The 24,034-nt window shown below is 38.0% G+C and overlaps 1 protein-coding gene across 2 annotated transcripts in view; it reads left to right on the forward strand.

The window, feature by feature from the left end:
- The first annotated feature begins 2,389 nt into the window (after nucleotides 1–2,389).
- The window catches only part of LOC149847152 (PH, RCC1 and FYVE domains-containing protein 1-like), a 40,564-nt gene continuing 18,919 nt past the window's right edge, over nucleotides 2,390–24,034 (forward strand). Inside the window, exons 1-2 of one of the 2 annotated variants that reach the window (XM_089996846.1) lie at nucleotides 2,390–3,011; nucleotides 23,554–23,640. In XM_089996846.1, the coding sequence (XP_089852972.1) occupies nucleotides 2,964–3,011; nucleotides 23,554–23,640 (135 nt within the window). In that variant the 5' untranslated portion in view covers nucleotides 2,390–2,963. Of the gene's footprint in view, nucleotides 3,012–4,520; nucleotides 4,558–23,553; nucleotides 23,641–24,034 lie in introns of those variants that run through there. The other variant, XM_089996847.1, reaches the window with a different exon arrangement.

Genomic DNA, 24,034 nt, shown 5'->3' on the forward strand with positions numbered 1-24,034 from the left:
TTAATTTCATGTGAAACGGAGAAGAAGGTGGGAATCGGTAGAGCCCACTTGTGCCGGCTTGGACTTTTCTCGTGCTACTTGCTGGGGCCATCGTTTCATATGGTGAGTAGGGACTAGGGAATGCCAGCATGATACCTTTCCCATGAAAATTTCTTGTCAAACACATGGGCCTACGTGGATTCGTGGGGGAAGACAATCTAGGGGCTCTGACTTTCACAGAATGATGTTATTTACCTTTAATTTCTTTATATTGACAAACGGTTCATCCTGTTTTGGGTTATCGGTTTATGGTTTTCATTACTATATTAAGTTTGCAATCCGTTATTTATGGTGCCATATGATGCGAAGGATTGCTTTTCCTTCCATTTAAACTCCATCATTTTGAACATGGGAAAAGAAGGTGAGCCATCCCCAAATACCCTGGTAAATCCACTCTTTCAATGTGAATTACTTTCTTCCCAAACAAACACCTGCCCAAAATAACTGACATGCTAGTGAACTATATAATTTCCACTTTTTTAAAACACGTACCATAGAAATGACATAGCAACATAAGTTTAAAACGGGAATGACAACCTTTTCTCTCATCAGAAAAAAACATAAATATATAAATAATATATATATATATATATATATATATATATATATATATATATATATATATATATATATTTCTGGGATTTTCATTGACAATCTCCAACAAAATTACTTAAGGAATTGAGAATTGATTTTGACATAGTAAAAAAAAGATTCAGAAAAATAATTCCTGTTAATATTTATGTTTTTATTGGTTGGGTAAAATATTGCAATTTTTCCTTTTCTGAAGAAAAAAAACCACCGATGTCTATCAAACTGGAAATTAATGACATGAATGATATCCTGACCAAATAAATTGGAAGGCTAAAGCATTTCTCTGACTCCATTCACTCACAAGGCAAGTTTAGTTCTAGGATTTTATGGGTAGGAAAAGAAATCTCATGTTTTTTTTTTGAGAAAAATATTGGCACATTTATACTTAAAAAAATATGGAAAATAAAACAAAAAAAACTAAAACATTTAAAAATTGAAAAACTTTCAATAATATAAACAACATGAGAGTAATGCCATAAAATATTGAAAATAAGCGAGACTTTGAAAATCTTGGGATACCCTTTAGATAATGACACCTGTTTTATTGGCTTGACCCAATACGTGTGGGTGATAAAACAAAACAATCATATTGCTGTCTGCTCTTAATTCAACACGCTTCTACTGTAGCGTCCCAATGATATTTTCTGACGGTTTTTGGAATTTCTTAAGAAAATATGGTGTGATTTTCAAGATCTAGCTAATCTTTCCAACATTGATTCAATGTCAAATTAGCCAACACGGACCTAACAACCTTGTCAGTATAATTGAATCGAATCATTACAATTGCCTAAATTAAATGTGAACATTTTAACAAGTAGTTCCATTTTTCTTTTTGGATTATTACTAATTAAATCTTCTTTTATCCTTCGCTTTGAAATTTGAATCCAATGTGGTTCACTGTCCGATCACCTGATCCATTTTGAACCAGCTGGTAAACCAACACATTCGACTGTTACTTATCGGATCCGGGCCCTAATGAGTCCAATCCACTATAATGCTAGCCATCTATTCTCAATATAAACATGCAGCATTTGGTTCAAGATCCAGTTTTCTAAATCCCACATTCCCTCCAAATAAAACGGCATAACGAAACCCGCCCGAGCGAAAACCAGCTTGATCACATTGAACTTGAATTATGCTTGACTTAATTTGAGTTAATTAGATTTGACTGGCTTAATGTAATATCGACATACAACTGGGTCCAATCCGTATCAGATCCGGATTCCGAACAAGTTCACATAGACTATATCATATTTCACAGACCAAATATTTCGATACGATTGTGTTTGCCAAGGAAAACTACATCAATGTGTAGGTATGGATCGACATGCAGCTGGGAGTAAAAACAAACAATAGTCAACCGAGTAATTAATTTCTGGTAAAAAAAAACTAATTTGTCATCAGCTTTATATTTCTCCTTAGGTAAAAAAATAAACAAACTTTGAGGAGATTTTAGTAATTTCCTTTGGCTAAACAATAGTCAACCGAGTGATTTTGGGACTAAGCACGCTTTCGCGGCAACGGTGCAAAGAGAAAGCAGTTAATTGTAATAAGCAAAGGTTGAGAGCTATCTGGAAAATATGATAAGTTCTGCCGGCTTATTAGAATAACTGAAAAAGAAAAAGTCAAAAAAGAACCAATGGAACCGAACAAGTCACAAGTGATACACAAAAATAATACAAGCGAATAATAGGGGTATTTACGTAATTTGCTTTCAAGACGACTGGATTTACTGCAGGCACAGGACCCCGGGCGCGATCATTTCGGGAAGAGAGAGAGAGAGAGAGTCTCCCTTTCCGTGCGAGCGTTTACTGCACGACTTCCTCTCTCTCTACCTTCCCTCTTATTTTATTTGTTTATTTTTCTTCTTCCTTCGGATCGGAATCCGACTTCTCCGGCGAGCTCCGCCTTCCCTTCTCACTCCTCCGGCCACCGGCCTCCCACCTCCCGTTCGCAGGAAGACTCCACGTGGCCGCTTTCCGCACTGAAGCCGTCGATGCAGAGAATTCCCCGTCGTCACTCTTGCTTTCCTTTATTGGAAATCGCGTGAAGCTCTGCATCTCTCAACCTAACGTACTAGTTTTTCCGATCCTGGAAACCAGCGGTTTGTGGTCTGGAAGGGAGGGAGAAGGGGAAGTTCTGGTGAGGCGTGTTGAGGAAGACTAGGGTTTCTGAAGGATTTCTGGTGTTAGGGCTTCCGAGATCGGAGATTGATGTCAATCCGCCGGTCGAGGCTGTGTAATCTATGAAGAACCGCGTTCCGGAGCGGTGGAGCCTGATGCGGGGTGCTCAGACGCGTTCTTCTCGGCGGGCGGCGAAGCGTTTCACATGGAATGGCAAACCTTTCTAGCTATGGGAGTGCTGAGCGAGACGTCGAGCAGGTGGCTTGATCCTTACTTTTTCTTCACTTTCCTTCCTCTTTTGCATTGTTTCGTGTCTTCGTTTGCTCATTGGTTTTGATTCGGTAGAGTCGTTTGTGAATTTGATCATCAGAGGCGATGTGTTCTTTTGATGTTTTTTATTTTTATTTTTTTGGTGATTTTTGAGTATTTTGTTTCATTTACATTACGAATTTCTTCTTTCCTTTCTGAATTATTTGACCTGGAAGAGAATCTAAGACAGAAAACCCCTCAAAATTGAGACCGAGAACATAGTTTTACGGAGAGAAAGCGATAATCTTGTTGATTTTGTGTAGCCTATTGCCGAAATACTCCTTATAGTGAGAATGCATGGAGAAGTTAGGCTTTCATTTGCTAGGAACTTAGTTATGGTTCACAATCGTGCTATGCTGTTTGCGCTACTCTTTTAGAATAGGTTATGTTCGAGTTCAATTTATCAAAATTTGCTCATCATTTCGCTACGGGAGAAGGCAATGGAAGGGGAGGTTGGATCACTCACTGACTGCATGAGAGGCTAAGAGTTATATTTGATCATCACGCATTGACATGGTTCTGGTGTTGATTGAAAGAAAACGGATCTAAAGAGTATTATGAGCTCTTGCATCACCTATATGGCCACGGTTACACCTCTAGAGGTCAATTGAATCCTTTTGGAAATGTACTGAATGGTAATCTCTCGTAGCTAGTTTATTGGTTTGGTTGATTTTGTATCATATGCATCTCGCTGTTGACAACTTGCAAGGTAGGGGATGCTGTCTTTCAGATTGTTACTTGCTACGTTTGTGATGTGATCAATTCCTGTTAAAAATATCTTATATTGATCATTCTTTCAAAGCTTCTTGGGCTTGAGTGATTAGGGAAGACTGCTTTTCTTCTAGGTTTTAGAGTTGTAAGAAAATATTCCAGGGATATGGAAAAGAAGTTCTATACTGTTACTTCATTTGCCATTGGTGATTATCTAGTACATGATGGAATTGAACATGCTTTATCTGTTCATTCTTGGGATTCCATTGACCAGATTCTAGAGTTGAAAGGGTTGTCTCCCCCAACTCTCCCTCTCTCTATGTATATATATGTTTATATATATGTATATGTATATATGTGCTATACTAGAAGAGTGCAGTGTCTTTGAACTTATTTTCCTATAGCATTAGATGAAAAAATTATATGATGAGTTTCTTGTAGTTATGATATCTACGGAGTTTAAGCTTAAAATTGCAACTTTATCATTTTATTTTGTATTTTTGGTGATTAAAAGTCTAGGAAAAATGTATTTTATTTTCATGCATTTTAAACTTCTATTTTTCTTATTTTACATTTTTTTTTTGTTTAGGTTTTCCTTATCAAAACATGAGGAAATGAAGTAGGGTTTTCAAGATAAATTCATGGCCAATGTTGTATTTCAAAACATTTGTCAACTTTGTTGAAGCTCATGCTTCATCTTGCTTTAGACCCAAGTGATTTGAATACAAGTTCATAATCACCTTTTGGCAGCAGGGAAATTAAAGGCCGGTATTTGAATCATAAGGTGGTTATAAACTTCAAAGGATATTTCTGCTTGGTGATGAAATGGGTTATTCATATGCTTAGTGGCATTCAACATTGCTCTTATGATTCTATATCATGATTATATGAATGTTATAAATATGTGATAGCCCTCTCATGTGTGAACCAAGTATTTATCATTTTTTACATTATTGTGTTGTCTTCATTGCTCTACATATTTTTTACTAATTGTTTCTCTTTTTTAAAAGGGAGTACTGAGTAGGTTCTTGTGTGCAGACAAATTATGTCAAAACTGGTTTTGTTTCATACGGTTTCTTTTGGCTACGCCATCTACTTTAACTTTATCATGATTATAGCTTGTAGACTTCTTGATATCTGTGGCATGATTTCAGTTCCTTTATACAAGTTATAATTTGTCTTTTTACCCATTTAGTATGTGCATTCATGCATACATGTTTGCTTTTATTTGTGAGGGGATACTTATTGTTATTTTTATTAGGTAACTAAATCCTTTTTGTTGCTTTCATGTTTAGGTGTATTTTCATGCATGGGTTGCCACTCTCCATTATTAAAGCCATCAGAATGAAGGTTATGAAGTGTGTAACATAAACAGCATCCTAAAATTTAAAAATAGAATGGACGTTGTATCATAATATATCATAAAGTATAAAGATACCTATCATAAAATTGAGGAAAATGGGGAACTCTTTGCTGGAGGTGGAGAGATGAATCAATTCATCCATCCGATCCTTGGTCAGAATGGGACTGATGGGAATTGAGCTGGCAGCTTCCACCTTAACAAGGCAATGCTCAAAACACTAGACAACATAGCCCAATAGCCAATTAGGTGCTTTAACATGATCAAGAAGATCTTAAATACAAAAAAAGACCTAGCCAAAAGTAGATGCAATCTAGAAAAAGAAACAGAAAGAAGGAAAATTGCATGAGGTTATGTTTCTCGTGCCATATCCTCTATGTGTAACTCATGATATAGGTGTCTACATATTGTACATACAATATGATCAGCCTACAATATATTGCAACTTTAACCACCATGATCTAAACTGATTATACAGCTTATCTAGTCTGATTTGAGTTATGAACTTGTTTTAGTTTATCAATTGTGTCATTTAATGAAATTTCTTGTGCCTTGCAAGCTGGTTTTGTGTAACAACCCGAATTGACCCTTGAAAAATAGTGGAGTTTTTTTTTTTAAAACATTTGCGAAAAACCTCCAAAGGACCTGGGGTACATCAGAGATTTAATATAACCAAACCAGAAACCATTCCATGCATTGAATCAACTTGAAGTAATAAAATGAACTTCATTAATAAAATCAATAAGTTAAAAGTCTAAAATATAAAATCTACTTTAGCATAATCTTGCGCCCTGGTCAGAACCCAAACACCAAGTCATAGTCTCTCATCCTCAAGCCGGTCAGTCCTACATGTCACTAAGCATATGTGCCTGTAAAACAGTTTTAGAAAACGTGTAACAACCAAAGTCCTCGCACAAATTCCTTTAAAAATATAACAACAAAGGAAATAACATAAATTAACTCATGCATAAATTTCAGAGGAAATCACAAGCAATATTTTATCACAATTACCTTACTATTCAGGCATTCAACCAAATATTATGAGGAATCAAACATGTAGAGATGCATGAACTAATGCTGAACAATAAAATATGCATGATTCACTGGACATGTATGAATAACTTATTAAGTTATTTATTATAGTTGCTTTTACATGTATGTCCCTATTAAATGTTTACAAATTTAATTTTCACTTATCCTTAAACCCGCAGATACTCAAAACGAGTACAATTCCTGAAGTTCAAATTAGGTTCCTAGTCATATCTTAACATACAATTTATATTTTATTTACTAGGTTTCATACTTGTTTCTCGACCGATATTAGGAATCAACACCATTAATCAGACTATTAGGAATCAACACCTAATGTCAGGATATCAGGGAAATCAATATCCATTGACGCCACTTTCTTGGTATACCAATAACTATAGCTGAGTCAATAATACCACCCTCAGGCAAAGTGGTGTAAAGTTTCCTAAAGCCGTGGCTGGGAAGTGAACCACACATCGAGTTCTGGAGTTTTAGTATCCTCACGGTCCCTCGTAACCGCCATCAAAGATTTCCACACTGAGGAAAAGACATTAAAGAAGAACTTAATTACACTGTTTTGATATCTTTTACCATTTCAAATCAATTTTAAGTTCTTTACATCAGAACCGTTTTGCAAATCAACATGCAAAAACCATTTTGGGCCCTGACCCTCATAATTTAACAGTGCCATTAAATTTGAAAAACTAATAATTTTCAGAAATTATTTTGCAAAGCGTAAACAATTCAATAACATTTGAGCAATACATGCTCCTGGTTTACATAGGCCCGCAGTGGTTCACACATAATCACTAACATATCTTAAAAGTAATTTATGCAAATTGCAAAATTTCAATCAATATAAACACACAATTCTCAATATGTTCACAATGCACATTCATAACACAAAAGAATACACATGCGAATACAAAGCTTGCAGACCACACCATTCATGATCAAATTTTATGCGTATAATCAACCAAACATGCATATGATTATAGTCATGCAAACATCTAATTATTATTCATATTCATGTGTATGATATGCACAATTGCAAACTGAACGATTTAGGATCAGATTTATGTACAAGGTCAGAAAAATACATTTTCCAATCATATTCATGTACATGATCATCTTCATGGACGTAATCGGCTATGTAGAAAATTGCAAGTGCCGATTAGATTTGTGCACATGATCAGTTTTATGAATACGAATAGGCTATGCGGTAAATTAACCACTGCTCGTTAGATTCATGTATATGATCAGATTCATGTACATGGATCGGCTAGTAAGAAAGTAACCAATTGCTGGTCGAATTCATATTCATGTATCAACCATGTAGAAAATGTTAACTACCGGTCGGATTCATGTATATGATCGGATTCATGTATATGATCAGATTCATGTATATGGATCGACTGATCAGAAATAACATCAACTGGCCAGTTTCATGTTCGTAGTCAGATTCATGTACACGTATCGACCATACATAACATAACATAACAACAACTGGTCAAATTCATGTATATGTATCGACCATATCAGGAAATATGTGACTATCAGATTCATCTACATGGATCAACCAAGTATGAAATATCAACAGCTGGTTTGATTCATGTACATGAACTCATTCATTTAGGCCAGACATGAATTAATCATCAACTGGTCTGATTTATGTGCATGAACAGATTTATGTGAACATGGATCGGCAAGACATAAATTACATCAGCTGAGCTCATTTATGGACATGAACATATTCATTTAATGGATCGACCACTCATAAATTACATCAGATACTGGCCAGATTCATATACATGTACATGGATCGGCCAAAACTGAATAATATGCAGCTGCTGGCTAGACTCATGTACATGATCAGATTCATGTACATGGATCTGCCAAACAGAAAAATAAACAACTCCTGCTGGCCAGGTTCACGTACATGATCAGATTGATGTACATGGATTCGCTAACCCAGAATAATATGTTGTTCCGGGCCAGATTTATATACATGGATTTGCCAAACAAAAAAATAAACAACTGCTGCTGTTGGCCAGATTCATGTATATGGATCAGCCTGTTAGTTTGGATCATGGATCCGACCCGATCCACCTTGAGATCCAGCGGTGGCATGTTTGTAATTAGTTCCTATTACCTGTGTAAAGTGTATTGTAACTCTTATAAATATTAAGTAAAAGGGAAAACCCTATTGCGCCGACTATTCCTCTCTCTCTTCTCGGTTCTTTACCTCATCTCCAACATCTGCAGGCTGATATTTCTGATATTTCTGACATGGTATCAGAGCACAGGCGCGGAAATCGATCATTTGGAAGGACTATAAAGACCAGTGCGTGAAAGGACGTAGGCTTTCTCTATTCTTTTTCCTTAAATCTATTTCTGATCTTCTGATTTCACGCAGTTTCACGCATCATCCCAGTTTCACGCATCCCTATTTCCCTGTCTGTTTTTCTTAATCTGATTTCACGCATCCCTATTTCACGCAGTTTCACGCATCATCCCAGTTTCACGTATCCCTATTTCTCTGTCTGTTTTTCTCAATCTGATTTCACGCATCCCAGTTTTGCGCATCCTTATTCATATTTCGATTCCTTCTCTTTTCAAATTCTGTTTCTGGCTCACACGTTTCACAGCATTGCTGGTTTCCCTGTGTACACAGCATTGCCATTCCTGGTTCACATGTTACACAACATTGAATTTTTTTTTAATAACGTGTGTGTGTGAAAATTATTTTCTGGATTACACGTCATTGTATTTCTGTGCAATGTGTTGCTGATATCATTTTCAGCACACACAGTATTGCTGTTCTTATTCTCTTAATACACTGTTAAATACAGTTTGTTCTCTCATTCTTCATAAAATCTATGGATTCCAAATTGAACCCCAGTTTTCTTACTCATCTCATGACCCACAAGTTATCACATGATAACTATTTGCTTTGGAAACGCCAAATTGTGCCTTTTATTCGCAGTCATGGTCTTTATGGGCATCTAGATGGACGATCGCCCGCCCCACCTACACATATCATGCAGGAAATAACAGGTGAAGACGGGAAGGTGAGTCAACTTCGAAGCACCAATCCAGCTTATGACATATGGGTACAACAGGATCAGACATTAGTTGTTTATATAACCTCCACACTTTCTGATCGTGTTTTACAAACTATCTCTGATGACCAATCCGCTGCCGAGTTGTGGAATGGACTAGCTCATTCTTTTTCTCAGGTTTCCGAATCTCGGGTTTTGCAACTCAAGTGGAAATTCCAATCCATGCGAAAAGAAAACAAATCCATTACAGAGTTCATGGGGGATGTCAGAGTGATTACAGATTAGTTAGCTGCCATCGGAAGTCCTGTATCAGATAAGGATATGGTACAACAGGTATTAGGTAGTCTTGGACCTGAATATCGCATGTTCTGCACGACACTCCAGGTTGTTTCAGTCCTTCCATGTTTTGATGATTTTCAATCTAAGCTTTTGCAATATGAGGTCAGTTTAAATCAGGAACACGTGTCAGAGGATGCTCATTCTGTGATGATGACACATACGCCTATTCAAACAGGAGTTTCATTTACTCTACCTCGACCCAATGAAACATCTATGAACAGAGGAGGATTACTGCCTACACCAGGTGGAGGAGGTATTGGTTCAAGCAGTGTACCACGAGGAGGACGTGTTCCTACTTGTTTTCTATGCAACAAACGGGGACATGTTAAAGCAAACTGCTGGTACAATCCTCAGAACCGGAACAAATCAGGGAGGCCAGATAGTAGGTCAGGGCAGAAGGCCATTCATCAGGTTGCCCGTACTCCTCAGGGACAAGTTCTTCCACAGGACGTACAAAATATCCTTATGACTACTTTCAATCAGATGAACTTGCGCCAAAATGAGGAAGGTATATGGTATATTGATTCCGGGGCAGCAACACACGTTACTTCTGATGCAGGTAAATTTACTCACTTGACTCCTTACACTGGAAATGGCACTATAGTCATAGGAGATGGATCTCACCACCCCATCTCTCACACTGGAAATGTCTCCCTTTCTTTGCCTAAATCTCAATTACCCTTGTCAAATGTCTTACTCACACCTGCTATTCAAAAGAATATTCTATCTGTGTCTAAATTAGTTGATGAAACAAATTCTTCCGTTGAATTTACTCCTTCTGTTTATCTTAAGGATCTTCACACCAAGAAGACGCTCGCTGAAGGTGAACGGCGCGGGAACATGTACGTCTTTGAAGAATCTCATGTGCCTTTGAAGACGTCGCCTTCCGTAGCCGTGGCTTCTTCAGCTCCTTCCTTTCCAACATTTTTGAGTCGATCCACAAATCATAGTTCTTCATCTAGAGTCTTGAAACTTAATAAGCCAAACTTATGGCATCTTCGTTTGGGTCATTGTAGTCAAGTCTTTCTTGACAAGTTGTCTGCTAAAGGTCTAATACCCGCAGTCAGTTTAGAGTCAAAATGTCCAAGTTGTCACTTATGCAAAAGTCATGTACTTCCTTTTCATAGTATCAATAAAAGAGCAACAAAGCCTTTTGAAATTATATGTTCAGATGTTTGGGGTCCTGCGCCCACTGCTTCTCTTTCTGGATCTCGATACTATGTACTCTTTCTTGATTCTTACACTCGTTTTAGTTGGATTTACTTCATGAAAAACAAACATGAAGTTTTCAAGTTGTTCAAACAGTTTCATGCCCTAGTCCAAAACCAATTCAATACCAATGTTGTATATTTCCAATGTGATGGGGGAGGAGAATACATATCCCATGATTTTAGTGAATATTTGAAGGAACATGGCATTACACGTAACATTTCTTGCCCTCATACCCCTCAACAAAATGGAGTTGCTGAGAGAAAGCACTGGGATATTGTTGAAACAGCCTTGAGCATGATGCATACTGTGGGCATTCCTTTTTCCCTTTGGACCGAGGCTTTCCACACAGCTGTTTACGTTATCAACAGGTTGCCCATGACCATCCTTGAAGATAATTCTCCGTATTTTGTTCTTTATAATTGTCATCCATCATATGAAGAACTACATCCTTTTGGCTGTGTATGTTATGTTCATATTGATCATTCTTTGAGAAATAAGTTTCAAGACAGAGCTATACAGTACAAGTTCCTTGGGTATGCAGATGACTATAAGGGATACAGGTGTTATGATCCTCATACAGGCAAAATTCGGGTATCCAGAAATGTTGTTTTTGATGATGAAAATTTTGACACTCTGGGTTCATCTTCCACAGATACACAGGACAGTTATGATCCTTGGTTAAGTGACTCACTTTTATATGACTCGTTGCCTCATGAGGATTCATCTTTATTGGCAGACAATGAACCCTATACTTTTGATGTGGAACCACATATGGAAGACATTCCTCCTACAACAACATCCTCACGTTTTTCTGGTCTTGTTTATTCTCGTAGAACTCACCCAGTCAATGCTGAGACTCCTCTACGACATTCCACTCGAGTTAGACATCCTATAGATCGCTGGGTAAGTTATAACAATTTCTCTTTGGATTTTCAAACATTTCTAACCAGAGTGTCCAAAGAAACAGAACCTTCCTCCTTTCATGATGCTGTAAATTCTCATGCCTGGGTAGAGGCGATGAATGAGGAAATGGAAGCGTTGCATGAATGCAACACATGGGAAATTGTGCCAAGGCCAGATAACAAGAATGTTGTAGGATCCAAATGAGTGTACAAGATTAAGCACAAACCGGATGGCAGTGTTGAGCGCTATAAGGCTCGTCTGGTTGCACGAGGCTTCACACAGCAATATGGGCAGGACTACGATGAAACATTCAGCCCAGTAGTAAAACTGGGCACAATCAGGATTGTCATTGCGTTGGCATTACAACATGGATGGTCACTCAGTCAACTTGATGTTAAAAATGCTTTTCTGCATGGTGAACTAAAGGAAGAAGTTTACATGGAGGAGCCACCTGGATATAGCATGCATGATTCATCAAATTGGGTATGTAAACTTCGACACTCTCTTTATGGATTAAAACAAGCTTCTCGATCTTGGTTTGAAAGTTTTTCCACAGAGATCCAACGTCATGGGTTCAATAAAAGTGTTCTAGACCATTCATTGTTCATCTTCCAAAGTGGTTCATCTATTGTTTGGGTGCTTATATATGTTGATGATATCATTATTACCGGGAGTGATGAGGATCACATATCTTGGGTTAAGTCTATGCTGATGGCTAAATTCAAGATGAAAGACTTGGGGTGCTTGCGATATTTTTTGGGTGTGGAAGTTGATAGTCGACATGAGACTATTACATTGAGCCAACATAAGTACACTATTGATATTCTCCTCGCTACAGGGATGGAGAATTGTAAACCAACTAGCACACCTTGTCTTCTAAATCATAAGTTAAGTGCTAAAGAAGGCGTTACTTATCATGATCCTACTCTGTATCGCCGAGTTGTAGGGATGTTACAATACTTAACATTCACTAGGCCTGACATAGCATACTCTGTCAATCAGGCCTCTCAGTTTATGCATGCTCCTACAGATGCACATATGGAAGCGGTAAAAAGGATCCTTCGGTATTTAAAGAGTACGATTGGAGATGGTTTGATGTATAACAAAGACACAACTTATACGTCAGGACATCGACTATTCACTTACACAGATGCGGACTGGGCTGGTGATCCTGATGAGCGCAGATCAGTCTCAGGGTATTGCATCCTTATCGGCAATAATGTTGTAACATGGAGTAGAAAGAAGCAAAAGGCAGTGGCGCGATCTAGTACTGAAGCCGAGTATCGTGCAATGGCAGCAGGAACAACTGATGTTACGTGGGTGAGACACCTACTGCAAGAATTACAAGAACCAATCTCGTCCTCTATGCTTCTTTGTGATAATCAGAGTGCTATTAATATTGCCTTTAATCCCATTCTTCATTGTCGCACGAAGCATATCGAAATCGATCAACACTTTGTTAGACAAAAGGTGGAAGAAAAAGAAATTGAACCCGCATATGTTAGGACAGATATGCAAGTTGCTGACATTTTTACAAAAGGATTATCCACTCATCAGTTTTGGGCACTCAAAGACAAGTTGAGCATGATCAAAGACCATACTCAACTTGAGGGAGGCTGTTAGTTTGGATCATGGATCCGACCCGATCCACCTCGAGATCCAGCGGTGGCATGTTTGTGATTAGTTCCTATTACCTGTGTAAAGTGTATTGTAACTCTTATAAATATTAAGTAAAAGGGAAAACCCTATTGCGCCGACTATTCCTCTCTCTCTTCTCGGTTCTTTACCTCATCTCCAACATCTGCAGGCTGATATTTCTGATATTTCTGACACAGCCAACACATAATATCTAGCTTCTGGCCAGATTCATGTACATTATCTGATTTTTGTACATGAATCCGCCAACACAAGATATTCAGCTGCATATATGATTCAAACTCAATCAAATAAATAATCAGCAGTCAGACATACACATTTATTTCCAATGCAAAATCATGTAATCAATAGAACTGAGATGCATATGTATTTTTCAGAAGCATTAGCAAGAAATCGGTAAATTCAGAAACAAGTGCTTGAGCATGAAATCGACAAATCTAAATTACATGTATGTTTTAAGATGCATGGACAATAAAATTGACAAATCTGAATTACATGCATATTTTCAGATGTATGAACAATAAAATCAACAAATTTGAACTACATGAATATTTTCATATGCATGATAAAGGAGATCGACAAATCTAGAGTATATATACATATATATGTATTCAAATGCATGAATAAGGAAAGTCGACAATCATGAAATATATATATATATATATATATATAATCGATAGTATATATAGCTTTGAAATCAAATTTCCCTTCTTCCCCTCTAAACCTATTCTCAAATCAATTTATACAATTCCCTTTCTCGTGCGAATTAATAGAGAAACCCGTACCTTGATTCGAAGATCGAAAAAGACTAAAAAAAATTATAGAATGCTTGATTTCTTCTTTTTTTCCCTCTTTTCTCTCTCTAGAACATGAGTTCCAAAGAAAGGGCTCTCAAGTCCCCTTTTTATATTATATGAAATATTTTAGAGAGTGGGGGTGACGTCCCCTACTAGAGTCTCCTCTATAAGGGTTGAGTTCTTCCATGTGTAGAACTCTACACCCTTATCCTTCTATTTTTTTTTCTATTTATTTTAGTATTGTATTTAATTTTTATTAATTTAAAGTTATTTTTAAAGCTTTAAATTCATTCTAGTTTTAAAATTGTCATGTATGGATTATGCATCCAAATTGGATTTAGGATCCAAATCCAAATGGATCGCAACCTAGACCAGATCTTAGTCAATATGGATCCTCCAAATCCAAATGGATCACAACCTAGATCGGATCTTAGCCAATATGGTTCCTAGACTTGATCCAGATCCATATTAACATTGATCAAATAGAGTGAATCTAGTTCGATCCAAACCAGCGAAAGCTAAAAAATAGAGGTCGGTCATTTTAGCAAAAAGCTTTTTTTGGGCTCACCGTAATTCGATTTCGAGAAAACAGATCTCCTACGAGATCTACGTTCCGAGACGGATCTAACAATGGTCTTAGCTAAATTTTGCTTTCTAATTTTGCATGAATTTAACTTGAATTTCGCTCGAATTTAAATGTTAAAAACAAAAAATTTCTTAATTTCTTCTTAACATTTTTAGATCTTGTCAACGAGCCCTGGACCAAGCCTAGACCTAGTTGACGTCACCTAATATCCAGTTATTTTACACGATTTTATCAAATTTAAATATAAGTATATAATTCAAAAATTATATTTTAGACTTTAAAAATTACGAGATATTACATCCCTACCCCTTAAAAGAATTTCGTCCACGAAATTATAACATACCGAATAAATGTGGATAGTGTTCGTGCATATCGGCCTCAGGCTCCTAGGTGCACTCATCCAGTCCGTGGTGTTGCCAATGCACTCACAAATAGAATCGTCTTACTTCGAAGTGTCCTCTCGTGGCAATGCATAATCTCCATCGGTCTCTCCGTCGTCATATCACGTTGTACCTCGATCGCTTCATAATGAATAACGTGTGAGGGGTCGGGCACATGCTTCCTCAACATCGAAACATGGAACACATTGTGGATCTGGGAAAATTGAGGAAGCTCTGCACGGTAAGCTAAGTCGCCAAAGTGCTCGAGGATCTCAAACGGTCCAATGTACTGAGGACTCGACTTTCTCTTTGTCCCAAACTTGAAAACACTCTTCGGAGATGATATCCGGATAAACACGTGATTGCCCAAAACAAAACTAGGCTTCGTACGTCGCTGGTCGACGTAGCTCTTCTGTCTGTTCTGCGCTGCAACCAAACGCCGACGAATCATCCGCATCTGGTCTGATTAGTGCTGGATTGCCTCTGGAGACTCCACTGCTCTCACTCCAACCCCGTCCCAGCACACTGGAGATTTGCATGGTCTACCAAATAGAGCTTCATATAGAGCCTTGCCAATATTGACATGATAAATGTTGTATGAAAATCTGCAAGTTTCACATGTTTGTCCTAATCTCCTGCCCAATCCAGCGCACACGCTCTAAGCAAGTCCTTGAGAGTTTGGATCATGCTCTCTGTCTGCCCGTCTGTCTGTGGGTGAAAAGTTGTGTTGAATTTCAATGTGGTACCTAGGGCCTTCTACAACTGACGTAAAAAACAAGATGTGAAGCGATGATCTCGGTTTGACACAATAGAACGCGGTACCTCGTGAAGTCTGACAATCTCATCAACATACAAGTTTGCCAGGCTCTCCAAACTTCGACTTACCCTGATCGGCAGAAAATGGACACTCTTCGTCAATCTGTCTACTGTCACTCAGATGGCATCATGTTGGCGACGGGTCCTCGGCAAACCCATGAAGTCCATCGATATGCCATCCCATTTCCACTCAAGGATGTTTAAAGGTTGCAGTAGTCTATCAGATCTCTGGTGTTCGATCTTTACTTGCTGACAAATGAGATATCAAGACAAACTTTGCGACGTCCCGTTTCATTCCGTTTCACTAATACGTCCTCTGGAGGTCCTTGAACATCTTGGTGGAATCAGGGTGAGTAAAATACTTTGACATATGGGCCTCACTTATTTGCTCTTTCCAAAGTACCTTCAGAATCCACCATAATCTCAGGTTGCGCCTTCATCCCTGCACAAAAGACGCGTCCGTCTTCTACTGCAAACAATTGCCACTTGACAAACTCCTCACGTAAGTCCTAACTTCGACCAATTAAGCTGGATGTTGTAACCTATGTCTTCCTGCTCAACAAATCTGCCACTACATTCGCTTTACCAGGGTGGTAAGCGATGGTAAACTCGCAGGCCTTGGGGAACTCTAACCACCTGCCCTGCCTCAAGTTCAGATCCCTTTGTTTGACAATATACTTGAGACTCTTGTGGTTTGACATAACCTGAAACTGCTCTTCGTACAAGTAGTGACACAAATCTTCAATGCGAAGACAACAACCACTAACTCCAAGTCGTGCGTAGGATAGTGTTTGTGCACCTTCAGCTGCTGAGATGTGTAACCGATGACCTTCCCGTGCGGCATCAAGACACAACCCAAGCCGGTCCCTGAGGTGTCACTGTACACTACGAACCCTCCTATTCCTGAAGGCAAAGACAAAACTGAGGTTGAGGTCAACTTCCTTTTCAGCTCCTGGAAGCTCTCATCGACCGAGGTGACCAAACAAACTTCACCTCCTTTTGCTTTAGCCTCATCGAAGGAGCTATACGTGAATCGGCAGTAGCAACCTGCCAACCTCAAAAAACTTCTGATCTCTTACACTGTCTTCGGCTGCTCTCATGACAACACTGCCTCTACTTTGGTTGGATTCACCTCTACTCCCTTTTCTGATATAACGTGACTGAAGAACATCACCTTGTCGAGCTAAAACTCACACTTAGAGAACTTAACATACAACTTATGTTCTCCTTAGTGTCTGCAACACGATCCTCAAGTGCTCTCTGTGCTCCTCTACACTTTCAAAATATATCAAGATGTCATAAGTGAAGACGATGACAAACTGATCCAGCTACAACATGAAGACTCGATTCATCAAATCCATAAATGTTGTAGGGGCATTGGTGACTCCAAAAGACGTCACCAAGAACTCGTAATACCCGTATCTGGACCTGAATGTCGTCTTTGGGATATTCTTTGCCTTGATTCGCAAATGATGTTACTCTGGACGAAGATCAATCTTGGTGAACACCTTTGTCGTGCACAACGGGTCAAACAAATCGTCAATCCTAGGCAAAAGGTACTTGTTCTTCATAATAACATGATTTAACATGCGGTAGTCGATGGAGAGTCTTATGTATCCATCCTTCTTCTTGATAAACAAGACTGGTGCACCTTAAGGTGACACGTTCGACTTGATAAAACCTTTGTCAATAAGTTCCTCCAACTCCTTGTTTAACTAAACAAGCTTTGTAGGTGCCATGCGATATGGGGCACGAGACACTGGTGCCGTGCCTGACATTAGCTCGATCGAGAACTCAATCTCTCTCTGAGCTGGCAAATCCGGTAAGTCCTCTGGAAAGACATCCAAAAACTTGCGGACCACGTCTAATTACTCCAAGGGTATTTCCTAACTGTTCGTGGCAGACACACTGGCCAAAAACACTGCACAATCCTGCGTGCAGTACTTCGAGATCTTCATTGTCGAGACAATCTTCACCTCAATCACAAGCTTAGTTTCCTTAAACACCAGTGTTGACAAATTGGGGTGCTCCAAACAAACCTTCTTACCCCGACACCGAAGAGTCGCACTGTGTCTGGACAACTAGTTCATACCTAGAATGCCGTCGTAAAATGTCACATTGAGTATGATTAGGTGGACAGACAACTCGTGTCCCTCGATAACTACTAAAATGGCAAGAAGGTATTTCCCACATCGAGTGGACACACCCATATAAGACATCACATCAAGAGTCTTTTTCAAGGTAGACGGTACAAGGTCAAGCAATCCAGCAAAAGACTAGGATATGAAAGAATTGATTGCTCCCGAATCAAACATAACACAATCAAGATGGTCAACGACAACGATAATACCTTTGATCAAGTCGCTTGATTGCTCTGCTCGTTGGCCGTAGCAGTGTAGACTCGCCTGTTCATCTTCCTTTGTGTCTGCTGCTGCAGACTGTCCTGAGCCGCTGACTTGTTCGGGTAGTATGACGAGATGTGTTTGGGCTGCTGACATTGGTATCAGACCTCCTTGAAGAGCGAATAAGAACCCTAAGGATGACTCTTGTTACACCACCTGCAAGTCGACAAAGCCTTTCCTTACTGCTGTCTATGATGGTTCCTTTGCTGGGTCTTTTGCATCTTGCTCTTGGCCTCTTGCATCTTGCTCTTGGCCTCCTGCGTCTTGTCGCCTGCAGGTAGGTTTTTCCTCGCTCTACCATTCCCATTGCCTCCCTTATTCGACTATCCACCCTTGAATCACTCCCACTCCTCATTTAAGATAGAAGCCGACTCGATAGCGTTGCTAAAAGTGGTCGGTCAACTGGTTATGACTCAAACCCGAAGCCTGTCCTTTAGCCCGTACATGTACTTCACTGCCCTCGCCTTGTCATCAGCAAAAAGGTTGGGGTAGTATTTCTCCAGCGAGCTTGAGGGAACTGCTCCTGGATGTTCTCCCTGGTAAAGGAGGGAAAGTACGTCTCCAGAAACTTTCCTTTGGTATCCAGAGGATAGTCTCGACGCTTGCATACTTCACCCGATGCAAGGTGTCCTATCACTTCTTGGCATCACCCTTCATATGGTACATGCCAAAATCTGGCTGTTTGTCCTCGGGGACGAAACACCCTCTCGACCCAACTCTCGGTAGCCTCTGGGTCGGCTTTCCTAAAAAAAGTTAGCGAATCCAACTTTAAAAACTTCTCATACGTGACCGCATCAGTGTTCGCGGTGACAACTGATGCGGGGTGGACGTCATCTCTGCCTGGACATGTCTAGTAACAGTCTCAGACAGACTGTTTAGGGCATTCATCATGTAGTCCTTGTGTTCCTGCCCGTCTGCTGGAGTGCTAGAACTAGCGCGAGTACGAACACACTTCTATAAAACAAATTCAATAAGAATTTATAAGTAAATTTCGTGCCTACCCCTCTAAGATTAACAAGGACAATCATATCAAGTAAAGAATTTAAATCATAGCACATTGATTTAAATATAATCATTCCTGCGGTCAAAATATAGAAATTTTCAAATTTCAAGACAAGGAAACAATGGGCTCTGATAATTCTATGCATAGCTTTGATACCAACTCTGTCTCATCTAAAGACAAATTGGTATCCCCAAGTAATTCTATGTATGACTTGGATACCAACTTTGTAACAACCCCAGTTGACCCTCGAAAAATAGTGGATTTTTTTTTTTAAACATTTGCAGAAAACCTCCAATGGACCCAGGGTATATGATTTAATATAACCAAACCAATGCATTGAATCAACTTGAACAACTTAAAGTAATAAAATCAACTTTTTTAATAAAATCAATAAGTCAAAAGTCTAAAATATAAAATCGACTCTCTAGCGTCAAAACCCAAACACTAAGTCACAGTCTCTTGTCCTCCAGCCAACCAGTTCTACGTGTCACTGAGCATCTGTGCTTGTAAAACAGTTTTAGAAAACGGGTAATAACCGAAGTCCTCGTACAAATTCTTCTAAAAATCTAACGGAAAAGAAAATAACATAAATTAACTCGTGTATAAATTTTAGAAGAAATCAGAAGCATTACCTTACCACAATTACCTTACCATTCAAGCATTCAACCAAATATCATGCGGAATCAAATATGCAGATATGCATGAACTACTGCTAAATAGTAAAATATGTGTGATTCAATGCACATGCATGTATAACTTATTAAGTCATTTATTAGAGTTGTTTTTGTCTTATTAAATGTATACAAATTTAATTTTCACTTATCCTTAAACCCACAAATACTCAAAATGGGTACAATTCCCGTAGTTCAAGTTAGGTTCCCAGTCATAGTTTAACACATAATTTGTATTTTATTTACTGAGTTCTACACTTGTTTTTCGATTAATATCAGGAATCAACACCATTAATCGAAACATTAAGAATCAACTCCTAATGCCGAGATATTAGGGAAATAAATATCACTTTCTTGGTATACCAATAACTACTATTAAGTTCACACCACTACCCTCAGGCAAAGCAGTTGAAAGCTCCCTAAACCCATGGCTGGGAAGTGAACTACATATCGGGTTCTGGGGCATAATTGCACATAGAGTTTTAGATTCCTCACGATCCCCATGACCGCCATCACGCTGTGGAAAGGACATCATGGAAGAACTTAATATCACTCTTTTGGTCTCTTTTACCATTTCAAATCAATTTAAAGTTCTTTACAAAAGAACCATTTTACAAATCAACATGCAAAAACCATTTCGGGCCCTGACCCTCGCAATTTAACATTATAATTAAATTTGAAAAACTAATAATTTTTCAGAAATTATTTTTGCAAAGCATAAATAATTTAATAAAATAGGAGCAACACATGCTCCTGGCATACATAGGTTCACACATAACCACTAACGTATCTCAAAAGTAATTTATGGAAAATTTCAATGAACATATGCACACAGTACTCAATATGTTCATATTGCACATTCATAACACAAAAGAATGCAGAATGCACATTTAGCCAAGCATATACACATGCGAATAAAAAGCTTGCAGATCACACCATTCATGGTCAAATTTTATGCATATGATCAACCAAATATGCATATCATCAGAGTCGTACAAACATCTAAGATGATATGCACTATTGCAAATTGATTGGTTTAGGATCATATTTACGTACTTGGTTAGAAAAATACATTTTTCAATCAGATTCATGTACATGATCATCTTTATGTACGTAAATCGGCTATGCAGAAAATTGCAATTTGTGCATATGATCAATTTTATTAACACGAATCGGCTATGCAACAAATTAACCACTGCTAGTTAGATTCATGTACATAGTTCAACCAGTCAGAAAATTACCAATTGCTGGTTGGATTCATGTACATGATCAGATTCGTGTACATGTATCGACCATGTAGAAAATGTCAAATACTGGTCGGATTCATGTACATGGTCAGATTCATGTACATGCATCGGCCAGTCAGAAATAACATCAGCTGGCCGATTTCATGTACATGGTCAGATTCATATTCGATGTATCAACCATAAATAACATAACAATTGGTCAGATTCATGGATGTAATCAAATTCACCATATCAGGAAATATGCAACTACGGGTCAGATGCATGTATATGGATCGACCAAGCATGAAATATCAAGAGTTGGTCTGATTCATATAAATGTATCGATCAGATATGTACATGGATTGGCCAGACATAAATTGCATCAACTGAGCAGATTCATGTACATGGATCGACAACTCATAAATTACATCAGCTGTTGGCCAGATTCATGTACATGAACAAATTCGTGTACATGGATAAGCCAAAACAGAATAATATGCAGTTGCTGGCTTCATGTACATGGATCTGCTAATCAGAAAAATAAACAATTGCTGGCTTCATGTACATGGATCTGCCAATCAGAAAAATAAACAACTGCTGCTGCTGGCTAGATTCATGTACATGGAGCCAGATTCATGTGCATGGATCTGCCAAACAAAAAAATAAAAAACTGCTGCTGCTGGCCAAGTTCATGTACATGGATCGACCAATACATAATATCTAACTGCTGGCCAGATTCACGGACATGGATCGGCCAATACATAGTATCTAGCTGCTGGCCAGATTCATGTATATGAATTGGCCAACATAAGATATTCAGTTGCATACATTATTCAAACTTACTCCAATAAATAATGAGCAGATATATTTATTTCTGATGCAAAATCATGTAATCGATAGAACTGAGATGCATATGTATTTTTCAGAAGCATGGGCAAGAAATTGGTAAATTCAGAAACACATGCGGGAGCATGAAATCGATAAATCTAAATTACATGTATGTTTTAACTTGCATGGGCAATAAAATTGACAAATCTGAATTACATGCATATTTTCAGATGTATGAACAATAAAATCAACAAATCTGAACTACATGAATATTTTCAGATTCATGATCAAGGAGTTCGACAAATCTGGAGTGTGTGTATATATATATATATAAAAGAGAGAGAGAGAGAGAGAGAGAGAGAGAGAGAGAGAGAGAGAGAGAGAGAGAGAGAGCTTTGAAATCAGATTTCCCTTCTTTCCTTTTAAACCTATGCTCAAATCAATTTATACAATTTCCTTTCCCTTGCGAATTAAGAGAGTAACCTGTGCCTTGATTCGAATATCGAAAAAGACTAGAAAAATCGTAGAATGCTTGTTTTCTTCTTCTTTTTCCCTCTTTCTCTCTAGAACATGAGTTCTAGAGAGAGAGGGCTCTCAAGTCCCCTTTTTATATTATATGAAATATTCTAGAGGGGGGGGGTGACGTTCCCTTCTAGGCTCTCCTCTATAAGGGTAGAGTTCTACCATGTGTAGAACTCTACACCCTTATCCTTCTAGATTTTTTTTATCTATTTTAGTATTTTATTTAATTTTTATTTATTTTATATTCCATAGGAATATTCTAGGGAGGGACGCCCCTTCTAAAGGTCCTCGTGGGGTTGTTTTTAAAGCTTTAAATTCATTCTTGTTTTAAAATTGCCATGGATGGATTATGGATCCAAATGGATCTCAACATGAACCAGATCCTAGTCAATATGGATCTTGGATTGCGCCCATATCCATATTAACATGGATTAAATGGAGCAGATTTAGTCCGATCAAAACTAGAAAAAGCTCAAAAATAGAGGCCGATCATTTTAGAAAAATGCATTTTTGGGCTAACTATAATTCAATTTCGAGAAAACAGATTTCTTATGAGATCTGCGTTTTGAACCGGATCTAACGGTGGTTTTAGCTAAATTTTGCTTTCGAATTTTGCCTAAATTTAACCTGAATTTCACTCTAATTTAAAGGTTAAATACAATTTTTTTTCAATTTATTCTTAACATTTTTAGATTTTATCAGTGTGCTCTGGTCCAAGCCTAGACCCAACTGACGTCACCTAATATCCGGTTATTTTCTCATGATTTTATCAAATTTAAATATAAGTGTATAATTCAAAAATGATATTTTAGACTTTAAAAATCATGAAAAAATTACGAGATATTACATTCTGTGGAACTTTAAACTAGTAGACTTTGAGATGGCTATCTCATGCAGTTAAAATTGCATTCACATCCGTCTATCATTTTGCATTCTTCATGGTAAGATTTTTGTGCTTTTGTTTAACTGACATTTGTTTTATTTTAAGGCTCTTGTTGCTTTGAAGAAAGGCACTCAATTGCTGAAGTATGGCCGGAAAGGGAAGCCAAAGTTTTGCCCATTTAGACTTTCTCATGTAAGTATGCATATCTTCTTGATTATCTTTTCTGGATACTTTTCAAGTAAATTCTGTTGTGTATTTTCTTATGCGGCTTATTGCTATTGAAATAAACAAAGGGAATTGACTTTAAATCAAATGCATGGAATAGTCAATTGATCTGTTATTACTTGCAAAACTCAGTGTTGATTGATGCAGTTCGCTATAATCGATAGTTTGTTTCATGCATATAGTTTGCATAAGGAGAAATGCTATCCCTATGCATAATTTTCCCCAATTTTATACATGCTGCTATTATGTGCGAGGAAAAGAAGAATTAAAATAAAAAATCAGGCAAACGATAGGGATAAGAAAAAGGGGGACACTTCCAATGCATTAACACATGAAGAATTCATTCCCTAACTTCTCTGAT

Source organism: Nuphar pumila, chromosome 2 (genome assembly GCF_984573655.1).
Source record: "Nuphar pumila chromosome 2, dmNupPumi1.hap1.1, whole genome shotgun sequence".
NCBI lineage: Eukaryota > Viridiplantae > Streptophyta > Magnoliopsida > Nymphaeales > Nymphaeaceae > Nuphar > Nuphar pumila.